This window comes from Vombatus ursinus, unplaced genomic scaffold (assembly GCF_900497805.2).
Source record: "Vombatus ursinus unplaced genomic scaffold, bare-nosed wombat genome assembly UNPS02014791.1, whole genome shotgun sequence".
In the NCBI taxonomy this organism is placed as follows: Eukaryota; Metazoa; Chordata; class Mammalia; order Diprotodontia; family Vombatidae; genus Vombatus; species Vombatus ursinus.
In genome coordinates, this window is record NW_020954569.1 from 35,806,893 (window position 1) to 35,831,198 (window position 24,306).

General features: G+C 35.0%; 1 protein-coding gene across 1 annotated transcript in view; it reads right to left on the bottom strand.

The window, feature by feature from the left end:
* The window catches only part of ADCY2 (adenylate cyclase 2), a 562,787-nt gene that overhangs the window by 107,492 nt on the left and 430,989 nt on the right, over positions 1-24,306 (bottom strand). Inside the window, exons 11-14 of the mRNA XM_027868958.1 lie at positions 23,217-23,260; positions 20,349-20,429; positions 7,806-7,875; positions 4,786-4,883 (exon numbers count right to left, since the gene is read on the bottom strand). Coding sequence (XP_027724759.1) covers positions 4,786-4,883; positions 7,806-7,875; positions 20,349-20,429; positions 23,217-23,260 — 293 coding nt within the window. The remainder of the gene's footprint in view (positions 1-4,785; positions 4,884-7,805; positions 7,876-20,348; positions 20,430-23,216; positions 23,261-24,306) is intronic.

Below are 24,306 nucleotides of genomic sequence, written 5' to 3' on the forward strand. Positions count from 1 at the left end.
TTCCTTCCTTCCTTCCTTCCTTCCTTCCTTCCTTCCTTCCTTCCTTCTTTCCTCTCTCTTTTTGTCTCTCTCTCTCTGTCTGTCTCTCTCTTTCTCTTTCTCTTTCTTTTTAATACTCAAGATATAAATTTACAGACTTGAAGTTCTTTGGCTGTCATATCTGTTCCAATTTTTACAACAATCTGCTTAACCTGGGATTAGAATTTACTTTTATAGGGAGAGGGAGTTTCCTTTAACTTTATTGGGTTAAGAAGGCCTAGAAAAACAAAAATGAGAATCAACTTTTATTGCCACTCAGGGTATATTTTTTCTAGTTATAAGAAGAGAATGTATTGCGATTAGCTGCCCAATCAGAATCCCTGTGGAGGGTAAGAGGAGTGGATTAAAGTTTGATTAAATTTTCAATTACAACTACAGGGTATTTCTGCTGAAAGCAGCCTCCAGAGATACGTGCTGAATCTGATAAGATACCTTGGAAGGTTCTTTTCCAAATATTACTGTATCTAGTTCTTCATTTCTACTGAGGTTGCAAGCTGTGATTTAAACTTAATTTTGTCTTTTACTGCTATTTAAACTTGGTTCCACCAAGTATGAATAAGTGACAAATACCTAAAAGACAGTTATCAGTTGCTCAACTCCATAAGAAAATAATTTTGCCCTTCTATAAGTAGTGAGAAATTAATACCCTTCCATCTTTCTAGTATGAGGTATTATAGTCATGGCAGTAAGGTATCTGAAATGATACCACAGTATCTCAGAGCTGAAAGAGACTTCAGAGGCCATCTAGTCCAACCAGAGCCTGAACAAGAACACCCAAAGAAAAAGAACTGTTTAAAGAGTGAGTTGAAAATAGGAAAAAAATCCAAGTGAAATGAAGTGTTTATTAGTCACCAATGCATTTCTTTGAGGATAACAGTACATTCCCATTTTTCATAAGCATAATATAATTGTTCTAAGTCCAACTTGAGTTTATGAAATATACAAGACAATAAAAATTATCAATAACTATAAATCATAATTGTTTTTGCAATTATCCACGCATGGGTTCAGATAATGTATTTAGCTTGGCAAATAGGAAAAAAGTGAAAGTAATCAAAATTCAACACTACATTTATGTCTAGAAGATTTTTTGCTTTTTCCACATAATTCCCATTCATTAATGACTTTGCTGATAAGAAATAAGCATCAGAATTGAGAAAAGAAAAAAAAGCTGAAATGGGAAACACAAAACACTATGTGTACATGTATACAGATACTAAAATTAAGATTAGTTTACAAAGACAGATATAAAATGGCTCATTTAAGAGACTCTAAGAAGTTATCCCTACTCACAAATATTGCCCCCAGAGGACTGCCAATAGTTATAATTTTGCCATTAAAGATTTATTTTATTTAACAGATTTCTTTTCATCCTTCCCTCCTTCCCTTTCTTCCTTCTTTTTCCTTCTTTCTTGCCTTCCTTCTTTCCTTCCCTTTCCTTTCTTTGTTTCTTTCTTTTTTTGTTTCTTTTTTCTTTTCTCTATCCCAACTAGACTGGAAGTGTACTTCCAACTCATAGGCTGGATCCCAAGGATACTTTAACTTACTTCATTTTTCTGGCCTGTCCCAGTTACCCCTCCTTACTTAGCCTGCTGTTCCTCCACTGACCATATTGGTACTAGTCTTAGAGTGGATATTAGATTACTTTTGGCCTTACTAAAGTTCAGAATTTCTGAACTTAAACAATCTATCAGCAATAAACTTCTGTCTTTGAATACCTTTTATAAAAATAACCACATTATCCTGTCTTCTCTGCTCCTTTATTCTGTCTTTATTCTCCTTTTTAAATTCTCCTTTAATGTAGGAGAATATAGATAATTGAGAAAATCCAAGAAAATGCAACTTAATTGTCAAAACAGTTTAAATTCAAACATGGAAAATTTCCTAAAGTACAAAGAACTTGACATGAAGTCAAGCAACTCAGAGGATCTGGCAGAGACCAAATTGTCTTTGTTTCCCTGCTGACTACATTGCTGGTTGAGCACTGAGAAAAGAGCACTGACCTCAGAGTCGTGAGACCCAGGCTCTGGTCCTGCCTGCTATCAACTTCTTTAACTTCCTTTACCTAAGTTTCAGTTTCCTCCACTGGAAAATAAGGGATTTGGATTAGTTGATCTCTCACGTGCCTTTAGGTTTTAATATTCTGTGATTAACAGAAGAAGCACTACAAAAAGTAGGTAAACCAATGCCAGATTTTAGCAAATGCTCACAAAAACCCTTTTATTTCACATACATATATAAAATTCTTTATTACATATACATGTGTAGGGGTGGAGTTGGGAAGAATTTTGTAATGATCCCTTCATTGGGACAAAGAGGGCAAAGAGGAACAAAGAAGAACAAAGATTTTAATAGCATTTTTCAAAGTTCTTAGCCCATGTTTTAATCCTTGGAGAAAATAATTTTCTCAACTTTGGAGTTCTCAGCCTGGGACTTGACAAGCAGACTTGATTGAAGATTGAATAATTTACGTGGTACAGCTATGTGGTACAGTGGATAGACCAACAGCCCTGGAGTCAGGAAGATATCCTCCTGAGTTCAAATTTGGCCTCATATACTTACTAGCTGTGGGACCCTGGGCAAATCACTTAACCCTGCTTACTTCAGTTTCCTCATCTGTAAAATTAGCTAGAGAAGGAAATGGCAAACTATTCCATTATCTTTGCCAAGAAAACCCTAAATTGCATCATGAAGAGTCAGACACAACCAAAACAACTGAACAACAACAGCAACAACAAAACTTAGCCCATATATCGACTTGGCCTCCATACCTTGCTTCACATAGCATGCAGCCATCCAGTCATCTACCTGGACCATTTTACCATCTTCTCTAACTCTGTAGTCTTCTCTCTTCCCACCTGAACAAATTTCCCCTGCATTGGACCTTGTAGTGATATGCCATTTTCCCTGAGAAATTAATCTACTCAATTTTAGATCTCCTACACTGGAAGTCCTTAATTGAGTAGGGAATAGTGCTGAATGAGAAACAATTTACTGTACCCCCCTCCACTTTTCCATCTCTTTCTCTTAGCTAATAATCATTAAATCAATAGTACCATTTCTTCTGAAATGACTATGTCAATTCATTACACTATTGATCAACTTACCCTCCCTGTGACTCTATTGAACAAATGCTCCCTGTATGTATGGTGTCTCCCCCATTACAAGGTAAGCTCCATGAGGGCAGATTTCACTTTTTATATTTGTATTACCAGTGCTTAGTCAAGTCAAGAAGCACAATAAATGCTTTTTCTTCCATCTATTAGCTTCAGGGATGGTTCAAAACAAAGAGGAAAAATCCCACTGAAAAGAAGCACTTCTTCCAAGTCAGCTTAACTTATGCCTGAAACCAAACATACCAGAACCTCAGAAGTACATATTACACACCTGTCATTGACTGTACCAACAAGTTTAATTTGACTTGCAATTTGCTTTGCTTTCCAAAACAAAAATCTATATAGATAAGGGATGTGAGAAAGTAGAGCGAGATTAACTGCATTGAACAAAGATCTCTAGTAGCAAAATGACCTTGTATAATGCCAGCAATTGAAATTGTTTAGAAAGCAAAATGTTCTGGGAACTGTGACTCATCTATCTTCCAGGATATGTCCAGAAATTCCATAAAATGTTCTGACAATTGTAGTTATTTTCCCTTGTTGATGGGGGTAACACTCACGCAAAACCCATAAATGTGTGGATCTATAATTTGCATAATTAGAATAAAATCTTTGTTGGATTATGTGTCTGGCCTTGGTGTGGTTCATTTTCAATTGATTTTGTGTTTTTGACATTAAAACAAATTAGAGGATAAAGCTTCTTCTCCTAAAGCTTCTTCCTAGTCTCCAACAATTGGAAGGAATACAACCTCTATATTTTATGTTTTCATTTCTTTTCTGCCTTCTATCAAAATGAGGTGGAATCACATGTCATAAAAGAACTCAAACATTATTCTTCATTTGAGGAGATAGGAAAGAAGGTAGAAAGCATAAAGACAATTTTGCAACAAAGTGTCAATGAAAAAAATCATCAGGAAAAATAAGATTGTATCCATGAAATTCTAATAGTTTATTGATTCTCTGTCTTCCATAACTTACCTCCAATCCCTACTCATAGCCACAGTTAAATAGAGGATATGAATGAGGAAATCATAATAGCATTGATGGTTCAGAAGGAAAGTGACCAGGATAGGTTTCATTCCTTTATTATAGTGAAATATGTCTATCCTAAAAAAACCCAACACTCTAGATTTTTTTGTTTCTATATTTAGCTAGCTATGCAGTTGGGTGAATCAGTAGACTCAGCACTAAGTTCAGAGTCAAAAAGACCTGACTTCAGATTCAGCTTCAAGAATTTACTCACTTACCATGTGACAATAGACAAGTCTCTTAAAATGAAAAATGAAGCGGTTGGAGTCAATGGTTAATAAGCTAACTCTATGATCCTATTACTTTCACTGGAGTTGACCCTCTAGCAATAGGGGATCAAAAGAGATGACTGAACTCTTAAAATATGCCCAGAAGTGAAAGCAATGGAGTCAGTTTTATGTCTTCCTTACTACTATTTCTTTAATATCAAACTTTTTGGATGAATCCTCAATTGTCATGTTAAGATATTCATTTGATTGCTTTAGTACAATATGTTTCTGATGTCATACAATCTGGGCCCTAGAGTTGTCCATTAAAGATCAGTGTAAAATAGATACAGACTTTAATTAAGAAAAAAAAAGACACAGTCACACATACTTACTTTGGTAATACTAGTATCTGCACAATAAAGATGCCAAAGAAGATGAGGCAAGCACAAGTCACGTAATACTTGAATGCAGGTAATGTGGTTGCTCTGTACTAGAAAAAAAATAGAAGTCATTAATGAGCTTCTTAAGGTAGAGGGGCATATAAAAATCCATCAGCCTAATTTGTGCTTAGGACATACATCACTGACTTGAAGGAGAGATAATGACAAAAATAAAGTAACTACAGTGTTCACCTCAGTGTCAATTAACACTAGTTATCTGACGTCTAACTCTGTCATGCCTGTTTTCTCCTGTGCATTGTAAAGGAGACATATCAGAGAGCCTTAATTCTTGTCTCTATAACTGTTCAAAGTCCTTCCTGTGTATCATTGAGTTTCTCTTTGGAAGAGTAAAGAGCTGGCCTGAGAAAATGAAGAAGTTTTAGGGGACAATAAGTTAACTGCAAACATCTGGGCCATCCCCAAAATGTCAAATTCTTTTATGAATTTACTACTCAAAGCCTGGCTATATAGACTTTTAGACTTTGGTATACTGTCTAGGGAATGGTGTCATGGACAGCAGGCTAGGTTTGAAGGCAGGAGGAGACAGGTTCAAGTCCTTTCCCTAACACATAGTGTCCGTGTCACTCTGTAAAGTCATCAAATCTTTTGGTGAACCAGTCACTGTAAATTACAGAGCAACCTATATCAGGGAGAAACTTTTTCCACTGGAAATTTCTCACACCAGTGAAATCACTCATTCAGAAAAAAAGGAGATTAAAAAAAAGTTCGTCTCTAGATATCTCTTGATGCCACTTAGTGGCATGAGTTCCTTCTATGAGTAAGATGTTGTTCTCTACCGGGGTAGCCAATATAGTTTAAGAAAGAGAGATTCACTATGCACTTTGATTTGACGAATCTTCTGATCCTTAAAAAGTAAAATGGCCTATTTAACTTGTCCACAGCTCTGCCACTGCTCTTTGAATTCCAATTAGTCTGGACCTCCCAGCAGGGCATTCATATTGCTTTTAACATGATCTGGAAGGGCATACTCACTAGTGCTGTTTATGCTGTGCATCAGGGAATGAGAGTTAAAAGATTAAAAAACATACATATAAGTTCTCTAGAGTAAAAATGGTAAGAAATATCTTTGTGACACTTTCAATATTCACTGTGATTAGACTCTTACAGACACCTTACCATATTACATTTAAAAAGATAATTTGCAACATTTATGTATTCCTTTTTCAACATTCTAGGTGGATGTGTATATATACTTATGAAATTTATAAGGAGATATGACAGTGATCAATTCAGAGTACAGCTAATATAGCCTCCTCTCAATCTTTTTTGTGTCTTCATAATAATTGAGTTTTTATGAGGTTCAAATGAGGTAATGTATACAAAGTGCTTTTAAAACTTTGAGAATCTTTATATGACTGCTTACTATTATTTTTAACCACCATCATTATTAACTCATATATCTGGCAAGAGTGCTTAGAAATAGAATTAGAAAGAGACATTAAGATTTGAATCCTTCCCTGAGAACCCCCAAAAACTTCAGGATCTTAACTTGGTGGTACATATATAGGTATATATTAGCCAAGTGTTACTAGCACATTTTAATGAAAAGTGTCATTGAAAGTCCAGAAGAATTTGTGTGCTAATAAAGGAGCTATATTAGCATAATTATTTAAATATGATTAATCCACATACATCAGATTACACTTCTACCTGTTTAAATTCTTAAGTAGTTTGTACAGAGATATCCATAGGAATTAACAGTAAAATGCTTGTTAAAATAATTTTTAAAATGTTACTGTCTACCAAGAAGGAAAAGAACTGTTAGACCCAACTTGGTCTAACCCAGTATCATCTTAAAAAAACAACAACACCTAATTGTTCATATATATTACAATTGTTTTAGGGCTAATATTACCTAAGCAAATTGTAAATGAGGACAAATATACATAACAATACTATAAATGATCAAAAGTCAAAACAATGTGATCAGAAGAGTATAAGATGATTTTTCTGGCCACAAAGACACAAAAATATTTTCTTGTGAGAACACTTTGGCAGAGATGCTGATATTCCATACCAAATTTTGGCCAATGTCTGTGAGATAGCAAAGATAATTATTTCAAGTGAATTTTCATTTTAATGCATGTTTTGCTACATTGGAGCTCTGTATCATAGCTTTTGAACTTTTATAGGAGCCTTGTGAGTCAAGGCTGTAATTAAATGGCTTAAGGATGGAAATTATAATTTCCTATTACCCCCTTTTCTAGGTCAACCAGAAACAAAAAATATCAGGAGACAAAATGAAATAAAGTTCAACTAGGAAAGGGAATAGCCTCCATCCCAGCCCCCCCCACGCACCCTGCTCCTAATGCTCTTCTAGTTATTGCAAGTATTCACAAGCAGCTATGTTAAGTTTTAGCATAGAAAAATATAAAGAAAATTTTACCTGTTTATTTATGCTAAGTAAACTTTTCAGTTTTGGGATCACAATTAGAAATCAGTAAGACCCAACAAAGGTTAAAAATTTCCATTTTCTAAATCCTCTTAAGAAAGGCGCTGGATGTGAACTACATTTATTTTTTTCCAAAACAGTGAATGTGTTTTAAATCCAATGATTTTTTCTTTTTTAAGCAAACTACAGATGTATTACCAAGAAGTTGATGTTCTGTTTTAAATTTTTTTCCCAAGAAAATTTAAAAAAAACATATATTTGCCCTTAGCCCTTTAGCTTGACACAAGTATCTGAAACATCTGTTGCCAACATCATTTGCAATATGTGCATGGAGTATAGAGTGGATTGTGGCATGCAAAGTAAAAGAAATCAGGTCTCCTATGGTAACAAAAATACATTCATGGGGGAATGAAAGGAAAAGCCAAGAACGATTCTGACATATTTAGCTGTAGTTTTAAGGCCACATGCAAATAACTTGAAAAGAAACCTCAGAAAGACTTTTAAAAATGACTTTAACATTTCAGAAAAAACATTTGGGTTTAAAGTGAAAATAGCTTACTTCTTTCTCCAGTGTTTTGTTATAGAAAAGCAGAGAAATTCTTTGAATATCTTCAGATTTGAGCCACTGCCTGGAAATAAAAAAAGACAGACACATAATAAACCAAAATTACCATTAGAGCATCTGTAAACATTATTTCTTTTTTAAAAGAATCAAATAATTCCATATTCCACCCCCCAACCTTAAAAAAATTTTAAAATGATAAAATATGAGTAGGCCAGAAATAAAGAAAAAGACTGAATGGAATAAATACGGGATTCTTTGGATATAGAATCCAGAGAGTGTAATGAGGATCTGCCAATGTTATATTCTTATTTATGTACTTAACAGCACATGTCCTAGATAAGTATACATAAATATAAATAGCCAAAATTTGATAATTGGGGAGATGGAGTGTTCATTGAAAATACTTGAATCACCACTTCTCATTCTCATTACTGATACTTAATTGAAATTACATAGAACTTCTCTCTCATGAAGGATATCTTTGGATCTTAGAGAAAGTACTCTCTATTGAATCTGCTCAGCCACACAATACTTCCCCAGAGCACATATTACAGAACAACAAAGCTATGAGTCTACCAGTTAGCAGAAATAGCTTTCAGGTTTTGTTTCTACCTCCACAACACACTTCCTTACATTTGAATCTTTTTATTTTTACTTGCACAGATGCCATCTCAGTCCAGGACATTATTACCTCTTGACTAGATTATTGCAACAGCTTCCTAATTAATCTCTCTACCTCAAGTTTCTCACTGCTCCAGGTCATCCAACACACTAATGCCAAAGTGATTTTCCTAAGTCCAGATATGACCATGGCACTCCCCTATTCAATCAATTCCATTTGCTTTCTATTTCTAGGACAAAATATAAACTCCTCTGGTTAGCTTTTAAAGTCCTTCATAATTTGGCCTCAAACCATACTTTCAAGCCTTATTAGACATTACATCCTCTCTTGTACTTTGAGATTCAGTCAAATGACCTTTGTATTCAACAAATTAACATTCCATCTTTGATCTCTGTGACGTTTTGGTCCATGCCACAAGCCTGGAATGCACTCCTTCCTTACTTTCTTCTCATAAAGTCCTTCTCTTTGTTTGCTCAGCTCTGGAGATGTAAAGAAAGACAAAAAACAAACCAAAAAAACCCCATAAAAACAAAACCCTGCTTTCAAGGAGCTCACAGTCCAATGAGGGAAACAACATGCAGACTACTATGTGCAAACATGATGTAGACAGAACAAATTGGAGATAACCAACAGAGGAAGGTACTAGCATTAAGGGGGAATGGGAATTGCTTCTTACAGAAGATGGGACTTTAGGTGAGCCTTGAAAGAATCCAAGGAAGCTAAGAGATGGAGATGAGAGAGACAGTTTCAAACACTGGAGATAGTCAGTGAAGACACTGAGGTGGAGATGGAGAACCTCAAAGAGGCCAGAGTGACGAGATCATACAGTGCATTGAGGGGAGTATGTTGTAAAGTCTGTACAAGGAGGAGGGGGCCATATTACGAAGGGACTTAAAAGCAACATGAAGAATTTCATATTTGATCTTAAAGAAAATAGCCATGGAGTTTAGTAAGATCTGGTTGATAGCTGTATGAAGGATAGACTGGATTGGGAGAGACTAGAAGCTGGGAAAACAAGCAGCAGGCTACTTTAATAGTCCCAAGTGAGGGACGATGAGGGTGAAATGATCAGATTGATTCTGTATGTCTTTTAATTGATCCTATTTATAGTTCATGGATTTTGTCCTGTATCTACCTAAGTCATGGTTATTTGTCTCTGAACTTAGTTCAGAATTCAGCTGACCTGTATTGAGTTAAGTTTAGAAATCCAGTTCACTTATTAGTCACTGTTCTATTCTTGTGTTGAAGAAGTCTGGATTTTTATCCAAAGAACTCTGGTCCACTATGTCTAACTTTGCAGGTGAACTCAAACAATGAACATTTCTTTGTCAAAGGAGGGAAGGATGGGGTTGTTGCTAGAGTCCCAGGGGTGGGGAACCTGGAGCCTCGGGACCACATGTGGCCTTCTCCAAGTCCCTGGGTGGGGCCTTTTGACTGAGTGCAAGTTTTACAGAACAAATCCTTTTATTAAGGGGATTTGCTCTGTGAAGTTTGGATTCAGTCAAAGGGACACACTTGAGGACCTAGAGGGCCACATGTAGCCTTGAGGCCCCAGGTTCTCCACCCCTGTGACCCTCATTTCCAATTTTTGACAATCCTATTGTTCCCCACACCTTGGCTGTGTAATTAGTCATACTGATTTTGCCATTCATGATGGTGAGCTCTTTTAACCAATCATGACTTGTTGCCCCACCTGCAAAGTCCTGTTCTTTGTTCTGTGCTCCTCAAAACTGTAAAAGAGAGCTGTTCCTCTCATTTAGTGTCTTAGTTTTGCTGAAGAAGCTGAGATCTCATTTACTGGTAAATTTCTGCTTTACTAAAAAAATTGATGGTGCTTGGAACTTTGAGTTTCAGTTTACCTTAATTTTAACTGTTACAAGGGCCTGCACCAGAGTGGTAAGCAACATCAGAGGAAAGAAGTGGGCATATAAGAGAGATGCTCTCAAAGGAAAAATCAGACTGAAAGGAGAAATCGTAGGTCGAGGTAACATTAGATATGGAGGGTGTGTGTGAAAGAGAAATGAGGAGCTGAGAATGACAAGCAGATTGTGAGCCTGAGTGACTGGGAGGATGGCAGTACATTGGACAGTTACAGGAAAGTTGGGAAGAGTAGACAGTTTGGGGGAAAGATGAATTTAGATTTAGACACATTTAGCTTAAGACGTCTACAAGAAATTCAGCTCAAGATGTTCAGTAGGCAGCTGGTGATGTGAAACGGGAGCTCAGGAGAGAAGTTGGGGCTGAACAAATAAATCTAAGAATCATATTCATAGAGATAATAGTTGAATCCATGGAGCTGATGAAATCACCATGTGAAAAAGCAGTGATGTCAAACTCAAACAGAAATACAAGCCACTGAATTGTTCATAAGGATCCTTGCAGGCTGTATACTGACTTTGAAAACTACATACTAATATTAACTTTGTTTTATTGTATTTTTATTTTGTTAAATAGTTCCTAATTACATAAATGTATACACACATACACACACATATATAAATTAACTTTTAAAACAAGTTTACAATTGAGATTTTCTGTTTCTTACATCCCTTCCCATTTATCCCTCCCTTACTCTTGCCCCTCCCAGAGAACCATTCCATATGACAGATAGTATTTTTAGAGAGGAAAAAATTACACTACAACTGATCACTATGACTGCTTTTTTTTGTAATCATCACAATACTATTCCATCACATTCATGTATCATAATTTATTTAGTCATTCCTCAACTGATGACCATCTACTTTGTTTTCAATTTTTAATTTTTTTAAGAATGTTTAATAACAATAAAATGCTACTATAAATATTTTGGAGTATATGGGAACTTTTTTCTTATTGATAGCTTCTTTTGAGTATAAGCCCAGTAATGAAGTCTCTAGTTCACAGGGTATAGAGATTTTAGTTACATTATTTGCACAATTCCAAATTGCTTTCCAAAATAGCTGTACCATTTTGCAACTTCATAAACAACGTATCAGTGTGCCCATCTTTCCACAACCCCTCCAACACTGTTGTCATTTTTTATTATTTTTGCTAATTTGTAGGGTGTGAGGTAATACCTCAGGACTGTTTTGATTTGTATTTCTCTTATTGTTAGTAATTTGAAGTATTTTTTCACGTGGTTGTGAATACTTTGCAGGTTTTTTTTGAGAATTTTTTGGTAGCTTTTTTGTGATTTATCTATTAAGGAATGCCTGTTAGTCATATATGTGTATATCTCTGTATAAAAATGCATATATATACATGCATGCATACATACATATATACTATACGTATATAGTACTAAACCATCATCAAAGAAATTTGATAGAAAGATTTTTTTTCTCCATTTGACCACTTCCCTTCTTATTTTATATGCATTAATGTTATCTGTGTAGAAGTGTTTCTGTTTTAGGAAATGAAAACTTTCTATTTTATCTTTTATAATCACCTTTATTTTTTATTTAATTAAGAACATATCTCTTGATCAAAAAGGAAAAAGGACCTATTTGTACAAAAATATTTATAATAGCTCTTTTTGTGGTGGCAAAGAATTAGTAATTGAGGGAATGCCCATCAATTGAAGAGTGGCTGAACAAATTGTGGTATACGATTGTAAGGGAATACTATTGTGAAATAAGAAATGACAAGCATGCTGATTTCAGGGAAAAAAAACTGAACTTACACGAACTGATGCAAAGTGAAGTTAACAGAACCAGAGAACACACACAGTAACAGCAATATTGTACAACGATCAGCTGTGAATGACTTAGTTACTGTTAGCAATATAATGATCCAAGACAATTCCAAAGGACTCATGAAAAATGCTATCCACATCCAGAGAAAGAACCAATGGAATCTGAATTCAGATTGAACCATACTATTTTTCAGTCTCTTTATTTTTTCTTGGTTTATTTTTTCTTTCGGTTTGTGTCTTTCACAACATGACTAATATGGAAACATGTCTTGCATAATTGCATACGTATAATCTATATCAAATTGTTTACCATCTGAGGGTGGGGGAGAGGAGAGGAGGGAGAAAATTTGGAACTCAAAATAGGAAAAAAAAGAATGTAAACATTATCTTTAGATGTAATTGGGAAAAATAAAATATTACTTAAAAACACATTTCTTACCCACTCTCTTTTTCTGCACTCTATTCCTTATCCATCTTCTCTTTCTGTTTACTCTAGACCCTCTTCTCAGATTTATGACAGCTATAAGCATCTGGTTTCTGTAGTCTTTGTATAATTAAAGATTCCAAGGTATCCATTCTAGGCTCTCTCCTTTAGCCACTTTCTGCCACTGCCTTGTAAGATTTATTCCTAGGATTTCCCATTCCATTGTGCCTCAGTCTTAGAATAATCCTAATTATTGAAGGTGTCAGAGAGGAACACTTTCTTAGGGTAACCCCCCCCCCCCACACACTGATCTATAACTTCTTTTGTGGACATTTTCCCCCCTACATTTGCCTAGAAATCTCCTCCTTGTGTACATGCTCTCCCACTCCTCCAAGTGTCAATTGCCCCCAAGGGTTCCAACTCCCTCCCTCCCAGGACAAGTAGACTTTTCAAGCACCAAATCTCTCAAATCACATCCAGTATAAGGTCCTCATCTCCCTGCACACATCAAATCATTCATCAGTGGAATTCCCTTCCACTTTCAAAATCAGGTCTCCTTCCTTTCCCCCACTTTTCAATATTTTCCCTTTGTCCTTACTCCCTCCTCTGTAGGCTCTTCTCTTTCTCAGACCACAGATCTTACCTTCCCCTCACTGCTAGCCCTAGATTTGACCTGGGCACATCACTCACTTGTCTCTATCTCTCTGCTCTCTTCCTCCCCTTTTATGTACCCTTTCACGTTTTAATGTAATCCCACAGAAGAAGCATTCACTTATAAGCAGAGTGTCACCAGATTCTCTCCATAATGCCTCCTGTTCACCTCTTCACTGGTATCTCTACCATATTCCTGCCTTCACCGCTGTCTCCTTGTTTACATTTAGAAAGACGTCTCCTAATGGTCTCTCTGTTGACACTTTGTTCCTGTTGCTGTCCTTGCTGGTTTCATTTGTTCACTCCTCCTGCATTTCTATTATCTGGGTGTTTGATAAAGAAATAATCTCTTCAGTTCTGGTTTTCTTTCTAAAAATGTTTCAAAATCTTTTTTTTTTTTATTATTATTGGACCATTCATCTTTTATCCTGTATGGTTAAACTCAGATTTACAAGGATAGGTCACCTTGTGTTGCATCCTGAGTCCCATTTCTTTTTGTAATACATTATTCCATTTCCTTCTTTTTCTAGGGGGTGCAGAATAATCTTGCATTATTTGAATGTCTTTTTTTTTGTATTTGAAGGCTTCTCCTGATGGTTTATAGAACTTATTGTTTTTGAATTGAATTGTTGGATTTAACCACTATGCGTCTTTGAGTTTGTACTCTTTTTCCCCTGAAATCTGTGAATTCTTTCAATTGGAATTTTATTCTCTTTTTAACTTACTTATTCATTTCTATTTTTAGAATTTTATTTTCTATGTTCAGAAATTCTGACACTTCTCATATTATTTTCTTCATTATAGTATTAAGATTTTTTTGTTCTTTTGTGTTTTTCTGGGAGACCTATGATCCTTAAATTGTTTCTGCTCATCCTATCTTTGAGATCAGTATGTTTTGCTAGCATAATGAGCAAATGTCCTTTTTTAATTATTGTTTATTTGTTCTCTTCTTCTAGGTTGTACTTCACTTCTATGTATTTCTACTCCCAGTCTATTGTTCTCTCTTTTATTTCTTTTTTGAGGCTTGTCATTGTAGATTAGCATTTTTCTATTCTGCTCATTATTTTTGCTGTGTAGGACATACATTCTGCTCTTATAATTCTCTTTACTTTTAAAGCACTCAGGAAAAGCCAAGGAGAACATGGCTTCTGCAGGGTCCTCTGTCTTATGAAGTGTTGGATTATTTTCCTTTATTTTTTCAGTATTTATTCATAGATGCCTGAACTTGTTTACTAGATTCAGAAGTCTCATTTCCATCTGTTGCTACAGTTTTTCTTGTTGACTTATCTCTTTATGTTCAAAGTCTTTGGGACTTCTTTTTCCAGGAATCTTTGGTTATTTCAATCTCTTCCCATGTTGGCATCCTCACAGATTCACTAGCCTAGGTTTCTACCATAGCTGACCAATTTTGTTGGTCAGAACTGACCCCTGCTGGGCACTTTTCTTTTTCTCTCAGATTTAGTGGACTTCTGCACAGCCCCCACATACATAGTATCCTTGTCTGGTGACCTGTCCCTTTGTTCTTCAGTTCTCTGGTCTGGCATTGGAGGATAGGGCAGAAATGGGGAAAGAGACATGACCCTACAGAACTCAAAGCAAAGAAGAACATCTGAACCAAACCAAAATAGACAAAGGGAATCTTTTCTGCAGGTTCTGGAATTAAGATGGCTTTGAATGATATTCTTATAAATATCTGAAGGAAGGAAAAAATATCAAATTATTGGAAAGAAATCTTTAATATAATTTAAGTAAAATTTTGCATAGAATTTTAGAAAGAAAAAGTGCCCTTATGGTGACACAAGCCACTTTTAATTTATGTCCTGATGTGGCAAACTGTTGATTTGGCATGGAGGAGAATCCACTTCAGACTTAGTCTACAAATACCAATCTCAGGTTTATCTATCCCACTTTTCCATTCTCCCTTTGATAATAATTCACTTAATTCTAAGTAAGTACTTGTGCTTTGTTTCCTTAGGTTCTCAGCTTTTGGGAATGAAAGTTTCAGGACATGAAAGAAACTGGCCAATGACCTCACGAAAACAGAAGTACTTAGGTAGAAAAGTGGAAAGAATTCTGAACATGGAACCAAGAAAACCTGGGTTTAAATTCTGCCTCAAATACTAGCTGTGTGACTCTGGGCAAACCACTTGACCTCTATTTGTCTCAGGTTTCTCATCTATAAAATGGGCATAATAATAGCACCTATCTTCCAGGACTGTTGTGAGGATAAAATGATATGAAATATATAAACAACTTTACAAACCTTAAAGCACACTATAAATGTTATTGTTAAAATTACAGATGTTTTTGAAAAGTCACAGAATGCAAAACATTGAAGGAGTATGTAGAAAACAAATATGTCCAGTTAAAGGGAAGTCCACTGATGTAAAAACAAATCTGATCCAATTGTTTTTTGTTTTGTTTTGTTTTGTTTTTTCTTTCTTTCTTAAAGACCTGCCTTCTCATTGGTTGTCCAACAATAGGTCCCAGGCCAAGCTCTTCTTGGTCATTGTTTGGGCCCAGATTGGCTCAGAGTGAATGTAAATAGAAATTGTTTTCTGTTTTGGCCAGAAACCCTGAGGGTCTTTCCCTCCCATATTATCATTGTTATTATTATTATTATTATTTTACTAAATGAAAGAGGTCATTCTCTGCCTCATTTCTAATTAAGCCTTAATCACTGCTGAGACCTGTTAAAGACCTTAGCTTGAAAAGGCAAAGGTCCCTCACTGTATCCTGTGCTACCTCCAGTTATCCTGATCTATATCTTACCACTGGACCAAGATGGCTTAAGAAGAGAAAGTGAGGTAGCTGACTTTACACACCCCTCCCTCACTTTAATCCAATCCACTTGCATGTCATGGCATCACCTCCCTGATGTCATGGTCCTCTTCCAGAACAAAGGACAAAAACACAACATGCTATCAAAGAAATTACAGAGAAAGGAAGACTAGAGAAAAATGACATTGTATTCAACCAACAGTACAGATTTAAAAGTAATATGTTAAATACATATATTTCCTTTTGACTTTTGAGCTACACTCAAATTGTGATATTTAGTTTCATTAAAATAAAAATTTCCAAATGACAAAGAGGTGTAAAACTCAGCTAATGATCCACTTCATTGCTTTATTTCCCAATTTTTTGTTTGTTTAGGGGGAGGTGAGGTCTGTGATTTCTTTAATATAGAGAATTCTACCAGATAAAGAAGCTACCTCTCACAAAGTGGTTAATAGTTATTTTGCAAATTACACTTTCAGAGTTGAATAGAAGTTTTGAGAGGTTTAATGACCTTCCTTGAGTCACACAATGCATGTCATTGGTGGGACTAGGATACACATTTTCTTGATTCCACAGCCAGTGCTTTTATGTCACAACTACTTCCTGTTTCAAGTATTACTTGGAAAAAAATTAGTACATGTAATTAATTTGTACAGTCCCTAGAGTTTTATGGTAATAGGATTTGAACTGAGTAATTCTAGAAATGGGATAGTGTCAGAGTATAATTTAACAAATATATTTTTCTGAATTAGATCAGAGTAATGTCACATAAGCTGAGAATTGTCTGAAGGTCAAAAACCCCTGTAAATGATTATAGTAGTAGAATGTTTGGCATCAGTAATACATATGGTCTCACACATTGTGCTTGTAAACATCTTTTTTTTTTGTACTATGTAGATAAAACATCTGGATAACATTTTCTTACTTTTCAAGCAGCTGTTTTTGATCTTCTATACATATAGCATAAGGTTCTCACTGAAAAAGATTTTCATGACTTCTCAGATGAGAAAATACAAGTAAAATCACAATAGTTACGTAAAAGGACAAAGGAAGTTAAAAATTCTTCAAGCAATAACAAAATGTAATTGAATCTGATTTGAGAAATATTCACAGTAGGTTCCATTTTACTGCTTTCTCTTTCCTTATTCGATGACTGTGCAATGTCTGTTTTTCTATTTGATTTGTGGAACTTAATTGGGAAATTACAACATAAACATTTATTCTAACATTAAAGATCCATTATAGAATAAGAACACATTGTAACTTGCAAATATTAACTGACATGCATTAGCATATTAAATGGAACAAAGCAAACAGACTTTGAAAGCAATTACCACAAAAACAAAGCAAAGCCATATTAACTAAAGCATTTCTATTTATCTCATTTTCTAATTATAGTCATTGGTATGAACATTCCAAAACGTTAAGAAGGTAGATTCTTGCATTGTCTATATTAAGACATACTTGTGCTACCTGTGTAGTTTTGATTTGTTCTTTTATCTTCAAGGAACCAGCCAGTGAAATTGGAGACATTTATATTCTTCTGATGTTTCATTTCATTCTCTACAGTACCAGGTTGTAATTATTCTTGTCTATGGTTCATTGAATAAATTCTTCTCTCCATATGATACACACCAGTCTTTTCTAAGAATCATATATTTAAAAATTTTTTGGCAATTAAGTGAGTCAAAGAAATCATATAGAGCAACTGTATGAGATGGTACATCTACTCAATAGTGTATCCTATGAGATTTAACAGCCTTCTGATTAAAATTGTGAAGATAGAAGGTCTTTCATTATTCCTTCATACTTTTCCGGTTTCAACTAACTTGAAAAATATCATATAGTAAGGAGTGTATAAACCTTGAGAAATTTGCTACCCTCCATTGACCTTTGTATTTAAAGTTGATGCTACAGACAAAATTAGCTGTTACCCATCTAAAACCAGAAATCCTAGAGAATGAAGTTAAATGGGCCGTAGGAAGCATTGCTAACAATAAGGTTAGAGGAGGTGACAGAATCCCAAATGAGCTATTTAAAATCCTAGAAGATGTTGCTGTTAAAGCAATCCACGCAACATGCCAGAGCATTTGGAAAACTCAACAGTTGCTACTGGATTGGAAAAGGTCATTTTGCACCCCAAACCTAAGGAAGTGCAATTCCAAAGAAGGTTCGCTTTACTGAACAACTGTACTCATTTCACACACCAGCAAGCCTCTGTTTAAGATTCTGCAGGCTAGGCTTCAGCAATGTAGAAGCTGAGAATTACCAAATTAGGCTGGTTTTGGAAGAGGCAGAGGAAACAGAGGCCAAATTGCCAGTATTTGGTGGATTATGGAGAAAGTGAGAAAACAAGGCAGTTCCAGAAAACAAACAAAAGAACAAAAACATCAACTTCTGCTTCATTGACTAAACTAAAGCCTTTGAGTGGATCAAAATGAAATGTGGGAAGTCCTCAAAGAAATGGGAGTACTAAATCATCTTATTTGTCTCCTGAGGAACCTCTATGTGGACCAAGAAGCAACAGTTAGAACCAAACACGGAACAGATTAGTTTAAGATCAGAAAAGGAATACAACAAGGCTGCAAACTGTCACCCTATTTATTTAACTTATATGCAAAGTACATCATGTGAAATACCAGGCTGGATGAATCAAAAGCCAGAATTAAGGTTGTTGGGAGAAATATCAACAGTCTCTGATATTCAGATGGTACCACTCTAATGGCAGAAAGTGAAAAGGAATTAAGAAGTCTCTCAATAAGAGTGAAAGAGGAGAGTGCAAAAGCTGGCCTGAAGCTTAGCTTCAAAGAAACTAAGATCATGGCAACTGGTACATCACTTCCTGGCAAATAGAGGGATAAGAGATGGAAGCAGTGTCAGATTTTATATTCTTGGGCTTAAAGATGCCTATAGATGGCAACTACAGCCATGAAATTAAAAGATCTTGCTCTTTGGAATGAAAGTTATGGCAAATCTGACAGCATACTAAAAAGTAGAGACATCCCCTTGCCAACAAAGGTCTGTATAGTCAAACTATGGTTTTTTCCAGTAGTAATGTATGACTGTGAGAGTTGGACTATAGGGAAACCTGAGTTCCACAGAACCCATACTTTTGAATTGTGGTTCTGGAGAAGGTTTTTGAGAGTTTCTTGGACAGCAAAGAGATCAATTCATTCAATAAATACTTAAAGAAGTTAATTCAGACTATTCACTAGAAGGTCAAATACTGAAGCTGAATCTTAAACACTTGGCCACATAATCCAAAAACAGGACTCATTGGAAAAGTCTTTGATATTAAGATTGAAGGCAAAAGGAGTAGGGGACTGCAGAAAATGAAATGGGTAGTGTCACAGAAGTAATGAACATGAGGTTGGAGAGACTTCAGGAGATAGTGGAAAATGGTAGAGGTATACCATAATCTATGGAGTCAGGAGGAGTTGGACATGACTTAACAACTGAACAAAAACCACAAAATTGGTTGAGCCATTGGAGTGATACATTATTCTTTTCACCCTGGGCAAATGTGTAGCCTCTTCATTGGTTAGCAGGCAGTAATGAGGCTTTGCTGGACTAGTCAATTTTTGATAAATTGTTACATATGATAAATGTTGTTTTCACTACCCCCGCCCCCAAACCACTTAATCTTACTGCTGTGAACCAGTTCAATCTCCACACATGTAACTGATAATTTTTCTTGTCTTCTTTTCCCTTCTCTGATTATGACTGCTCTTCTCTTTAGCTTCTGAACAGGCAATTTCTAAATAGGATGGCTTACAGTCAGCCACTGAGGCCTATATTACCTCCTTTATAAATGCAAACATTAAAAAATATGGTTTCAGATGAATAACTTTTTTAACTTTTTGAATAATCCCTATCAATCTGATAATATTCCTTGTTAACTTTTCTTATTTATTGTCAATGATACACTTACAGCAAAGCATATTTTGCAAGGAGAAATCAAAACACTAAAAGAACAAGATGTAAGATGTTATTTGCAGTGGAGAAATCCAGGGCATGATGGGTCACACAAAGAATAACTTTGTAAGGACAAATATTACCAAGGGATAATGACAAATGGAGGACAAATGAAATTTTTTTTTTTTTTTAGTGAGGCAATTGGGGTTAAGTGCCTTGCCCAGGGTCACACAGCTAGTACGTGGCAAGTGTTTGGTCTGAGGCCGGATTTGAACTCAGGTCCTCCTGACTTCAGGGTCAGTGCGCTATCCACTGCACCACCTAGCTTCCCTGACAAGTGAAAATATTAAGAAAGATAGCAACATCAACAAAAAGACAAAAGCATATAATTTCTGTCTGACTAAAGAAAAACAGGCATGGGAAAAGAAGATGAGCAATATGTCCAATCCTTAAAATATGGCAACATACTTCTGAGCATTGATTCCATCGATTGCCTGAATCATCCTTTCATTCAATTCTTCTTCAAATCTTTTCTTCTGTGATTTGGTTCTAGAGGAAAAAGAAGCATCATTGAGGAATAAATATTTAAGAATAATTATCCTGCCTTTGTATACATGATGCCAAAATACTTGTTCAGTTTCATAAAGAAATGTTGTCGATCATTAGAATATTTTGACAACACTGTACAAACATCAAAGCTTATTGAATTTAGTGGATAGTTTGGTCTTAGTGGAGAAGAAAATGACAAATCACTCCGGTATCTTTGCCAAGAAAACCCCAAATGGGATCACTAAGAGCTGGACGTGACTGAAAATGACTGAACAACAATAATAAACAATTGGTCTTAGTACATACACCCCATATACCCCAATTGCAGATTTAACAATTGATGTTGTGCATTAAATAACAAAACTAAAAGATAATGCTTTGGAAGGTTTGCAGAAAATATACAAATTGAGAGCTGTTTTGATCACATATTAGAACTCACTTCTATAAAAGCTTTATATTTCCCTGACTGGCACAACAACTTTATTTGATAAAGAGAAATCTAATTTTTATATGAACCATAATTAGAAACTTCTCACAAATTTGGGGTGAGTTTGACTGACTGGTCTTATTCATCATTCACTGGTTCAGTCTTCAGAGAGATTACATAGGTCTTTCTTATTTTAGATATCTTCAATCTTAACCTGAGAGGACAACATCACATGATAGATAGAGGATGAGCTTGCTTTGGAGTTGGGAAGACTTGGCTTCAAATCCCGCCTCTGAAGATTACTAATTTTAATATCATGGGTAAATCACTTAACTTCCCAAACAACTATCTTAAATAGCCTATGAGAGCTTTTACTCTGATGAAAAAACAAGTCCTAACCAATTCCCCCCAAAACTCAGAAATGTGAATTTCAAATAGTCTGAGAAAGCTTTTCTTTTGGGTCTATTCAGAAATAATTCCCTATTTAATAGCCTGAACTGGGAAGTAAACAACCTTGCAATTATAACATGTTTTTATAAAGTACTTTGAAAAACTCAACACATTAAAAATTAATAACTGAATTATTTGGAAGTGTTCATTGACAGCTATAATGTGAATGATTCACAGCCGGAAAACTTGGACTTTGGAATTGCTCATTTGAATTAAGCTAAAGACCCTCTAGCAGAATGCCTTTAAAAAGCAGTTTTCATTAGCATTTCTTAACTTTTACATACATTAAGTGGCAGTATTAGTGAGGGCTCTAGTGATGACTGTGAAAGTAAATGTCCTGTTTCTCTGTAAATTGACTATTTGGTTACTGAATGGATATACCCCATGTAATTAGAATCAAAATTTATAGTGTAGCTTGAAGTGTTAATATAAAATTTGCTAGTATTTACAGCTTTGCAACATCACTATTAATTAAATGGATAAAATGTTTTATTCTTTTATGAAACATTTATGAATTTTTTTATTATTTATTTCAATAGTCTTCGAGAAAATCATTTTATCAATCTATCTTTGTCCTTTTCCCTCATCAAGATTTTCCTCAGTTTCATCACTACTCATTTTCTTTAAACAATAACAATCTCCAAAGTTTCTGCTTTAGATATATATATATATATATATATATATATACATTTCCTAGCTCCTAGTAGTTCCACATTCTGGCAAGTGCCATTTAAAAAAAATGCACCAATTATAATTAATTTCTACATGGTATGATACTATATATGATTCTATGTGTTACAATGTTATTTTGCATAATGGAAGCATTTGCATTTTATTTGCATCATGAATGGGAAGGAAATTGTGTTTTGGTTCTGCTTTTTAATTGCCAATCACCATTTAAGAATGAAGGATTTTCTTTCATGCTTTGATATATCCCACCTTCCTAAATAAAACATATACATGGACATGTGCACACATGTGGGTACACACACAAATACCCTTTCATTCTCAACTATTTATTAAAACAAAAACACATGAAAGCAATCAGGATTTGGAGAAAGAAAGGGTTTGATGGTAGGATGATGATGTAGAGGAAGGTACTGAGCACTGCACCAAGCTCCGGAGATACAAAGACAAAAATGAAACATTACTTGCCTTGAAAGATTTTTCATTCTATGGGAGCAAATTCAATGAGATTGAGTTCTGATTTATCAGAAGATTCTTTAGACTAAGAGTCAACAAGCATTCATTTTGTGCCTACTGTTTGTGACATACTGTGCTAAGTGCTGGGCAAAGAAAGGCAAAAACCAGTCCCTGTCCTCAAGAAGCTCGTAATCCAATGGGGAAGATAGCATATAACTATGTTCTCTCTGTCTCTGTCTCTCTCTGCTTCTGTCTCTGTCTCTGTCTCTCTGTCTGTCTGTCTCTCTTTCTCTCTCTCCTTCTCCTCCACCCTCTCCCTCTCTCTCTCCATACACACATACACTTATACACATATACATATATAGTACACATATCATATATACATATTGTGCAAATATAGCATATACATTATATATTGTATATATTTTTATATATATGCACATGTTGTATGTATACACACAGGATGAACTGGAATTAATCTCTGTTAATATTAAAAGGAAGAAATGCATATATTAGTCATGGATTCATTCCAACATAGTTTTATTCAACCAAACAATTTGTATATCCAATGGAGTTTTATAATGGGATATTATTTCTTCATTCAAATGATATTAAACTATGTTATTTTGTTTTCAGAGCTGAAAGCAATCCAAAAGGCTCATTTCTTTAAGGAAACAGCTTTTCAAAAAAAATTGATGACAATAGATTATACCTTCCAGAGATATGAGAGCAGTACATTTATACTTATTCAGTACTGTAAGATGTACCTTAATGTGCGGTGCTGAAAGTGATGCTGACCCATTGGCACATCCTGAAGGAAAAAAATAAGAATATGTATTACTCACAGATTATGAGACAAGATAATTTGTGAAACAATGACATGCACACTACATAGTCATCTGCTTTCACAATGGAAGTTGTAGATAGCTAAAAAAATAATTCTTATAGACAACTAAACTCTCATCCTTCAAAACTGTCCACATGGCACCATGACAGTCAAATGAAAAGTGAAAAATGCAATCAATTTCCCACATGTTTTGTCTATATAATTGCAAACATGTGGATCATAAGAAACATTCGGATAGTTTTACACCTTTTTCCCCATTTCATCTGGGTGTTTTTAGGTTTGGTCCCAAGCAATTGATTCTACAGCAATGGTCAGATTAAAACTCACTGGAATTTTATTAGGTTTGTGGTTAGATAGATATTTAAAGGATTTTGTTTAAAATGAAAATACTTTTCAAATATAAAACACAAATACATAATACATTTTGAAAATTTGCCAAAGAACAGGTCTAGTAACAGGGATGTTGACTACAAAACAGTTCAGTAAGACTTCAAGAAAAAAATAAACAAGGCCCATGGAAATGATAGAATACAAATAAGGATACAGAGCACACCATGAGCAGGACCAAATGTGATAAGTTAACATGACAATCTCTTGTTAGATCTGTGCCAAGTAAGAAATAGTGTCTCATGAATAAAACCTTGCAACTTCTTATGAAACCAAAGTTAGCTGACTCAGTCATTCAATAGAAACTGACTATCCTATTCCATTCCACAGATTAATCGAAGCCAAGAAATGACAGTGTGGGGAGCATATTGCTCTTAAGTAACAGCAAAAGGACCACTATTTTATGTGGAAAGTGAGTCTGGCCTGCAAGAGCTACTTTGACAATATAAGATGTCATGCCAAAAATGGAGAGCTTTTTTTATTGGATTAGAAAATTCAGCAATCTATAAGTTGCTTTTAACATATGGCATAGTCCTTTGAACAGGGTAGGTTATTAAATACTTATTGAATTAGTCCTATAAAATTAATGTTAAAAGTTCACAAGTGACTTATTAACATATACA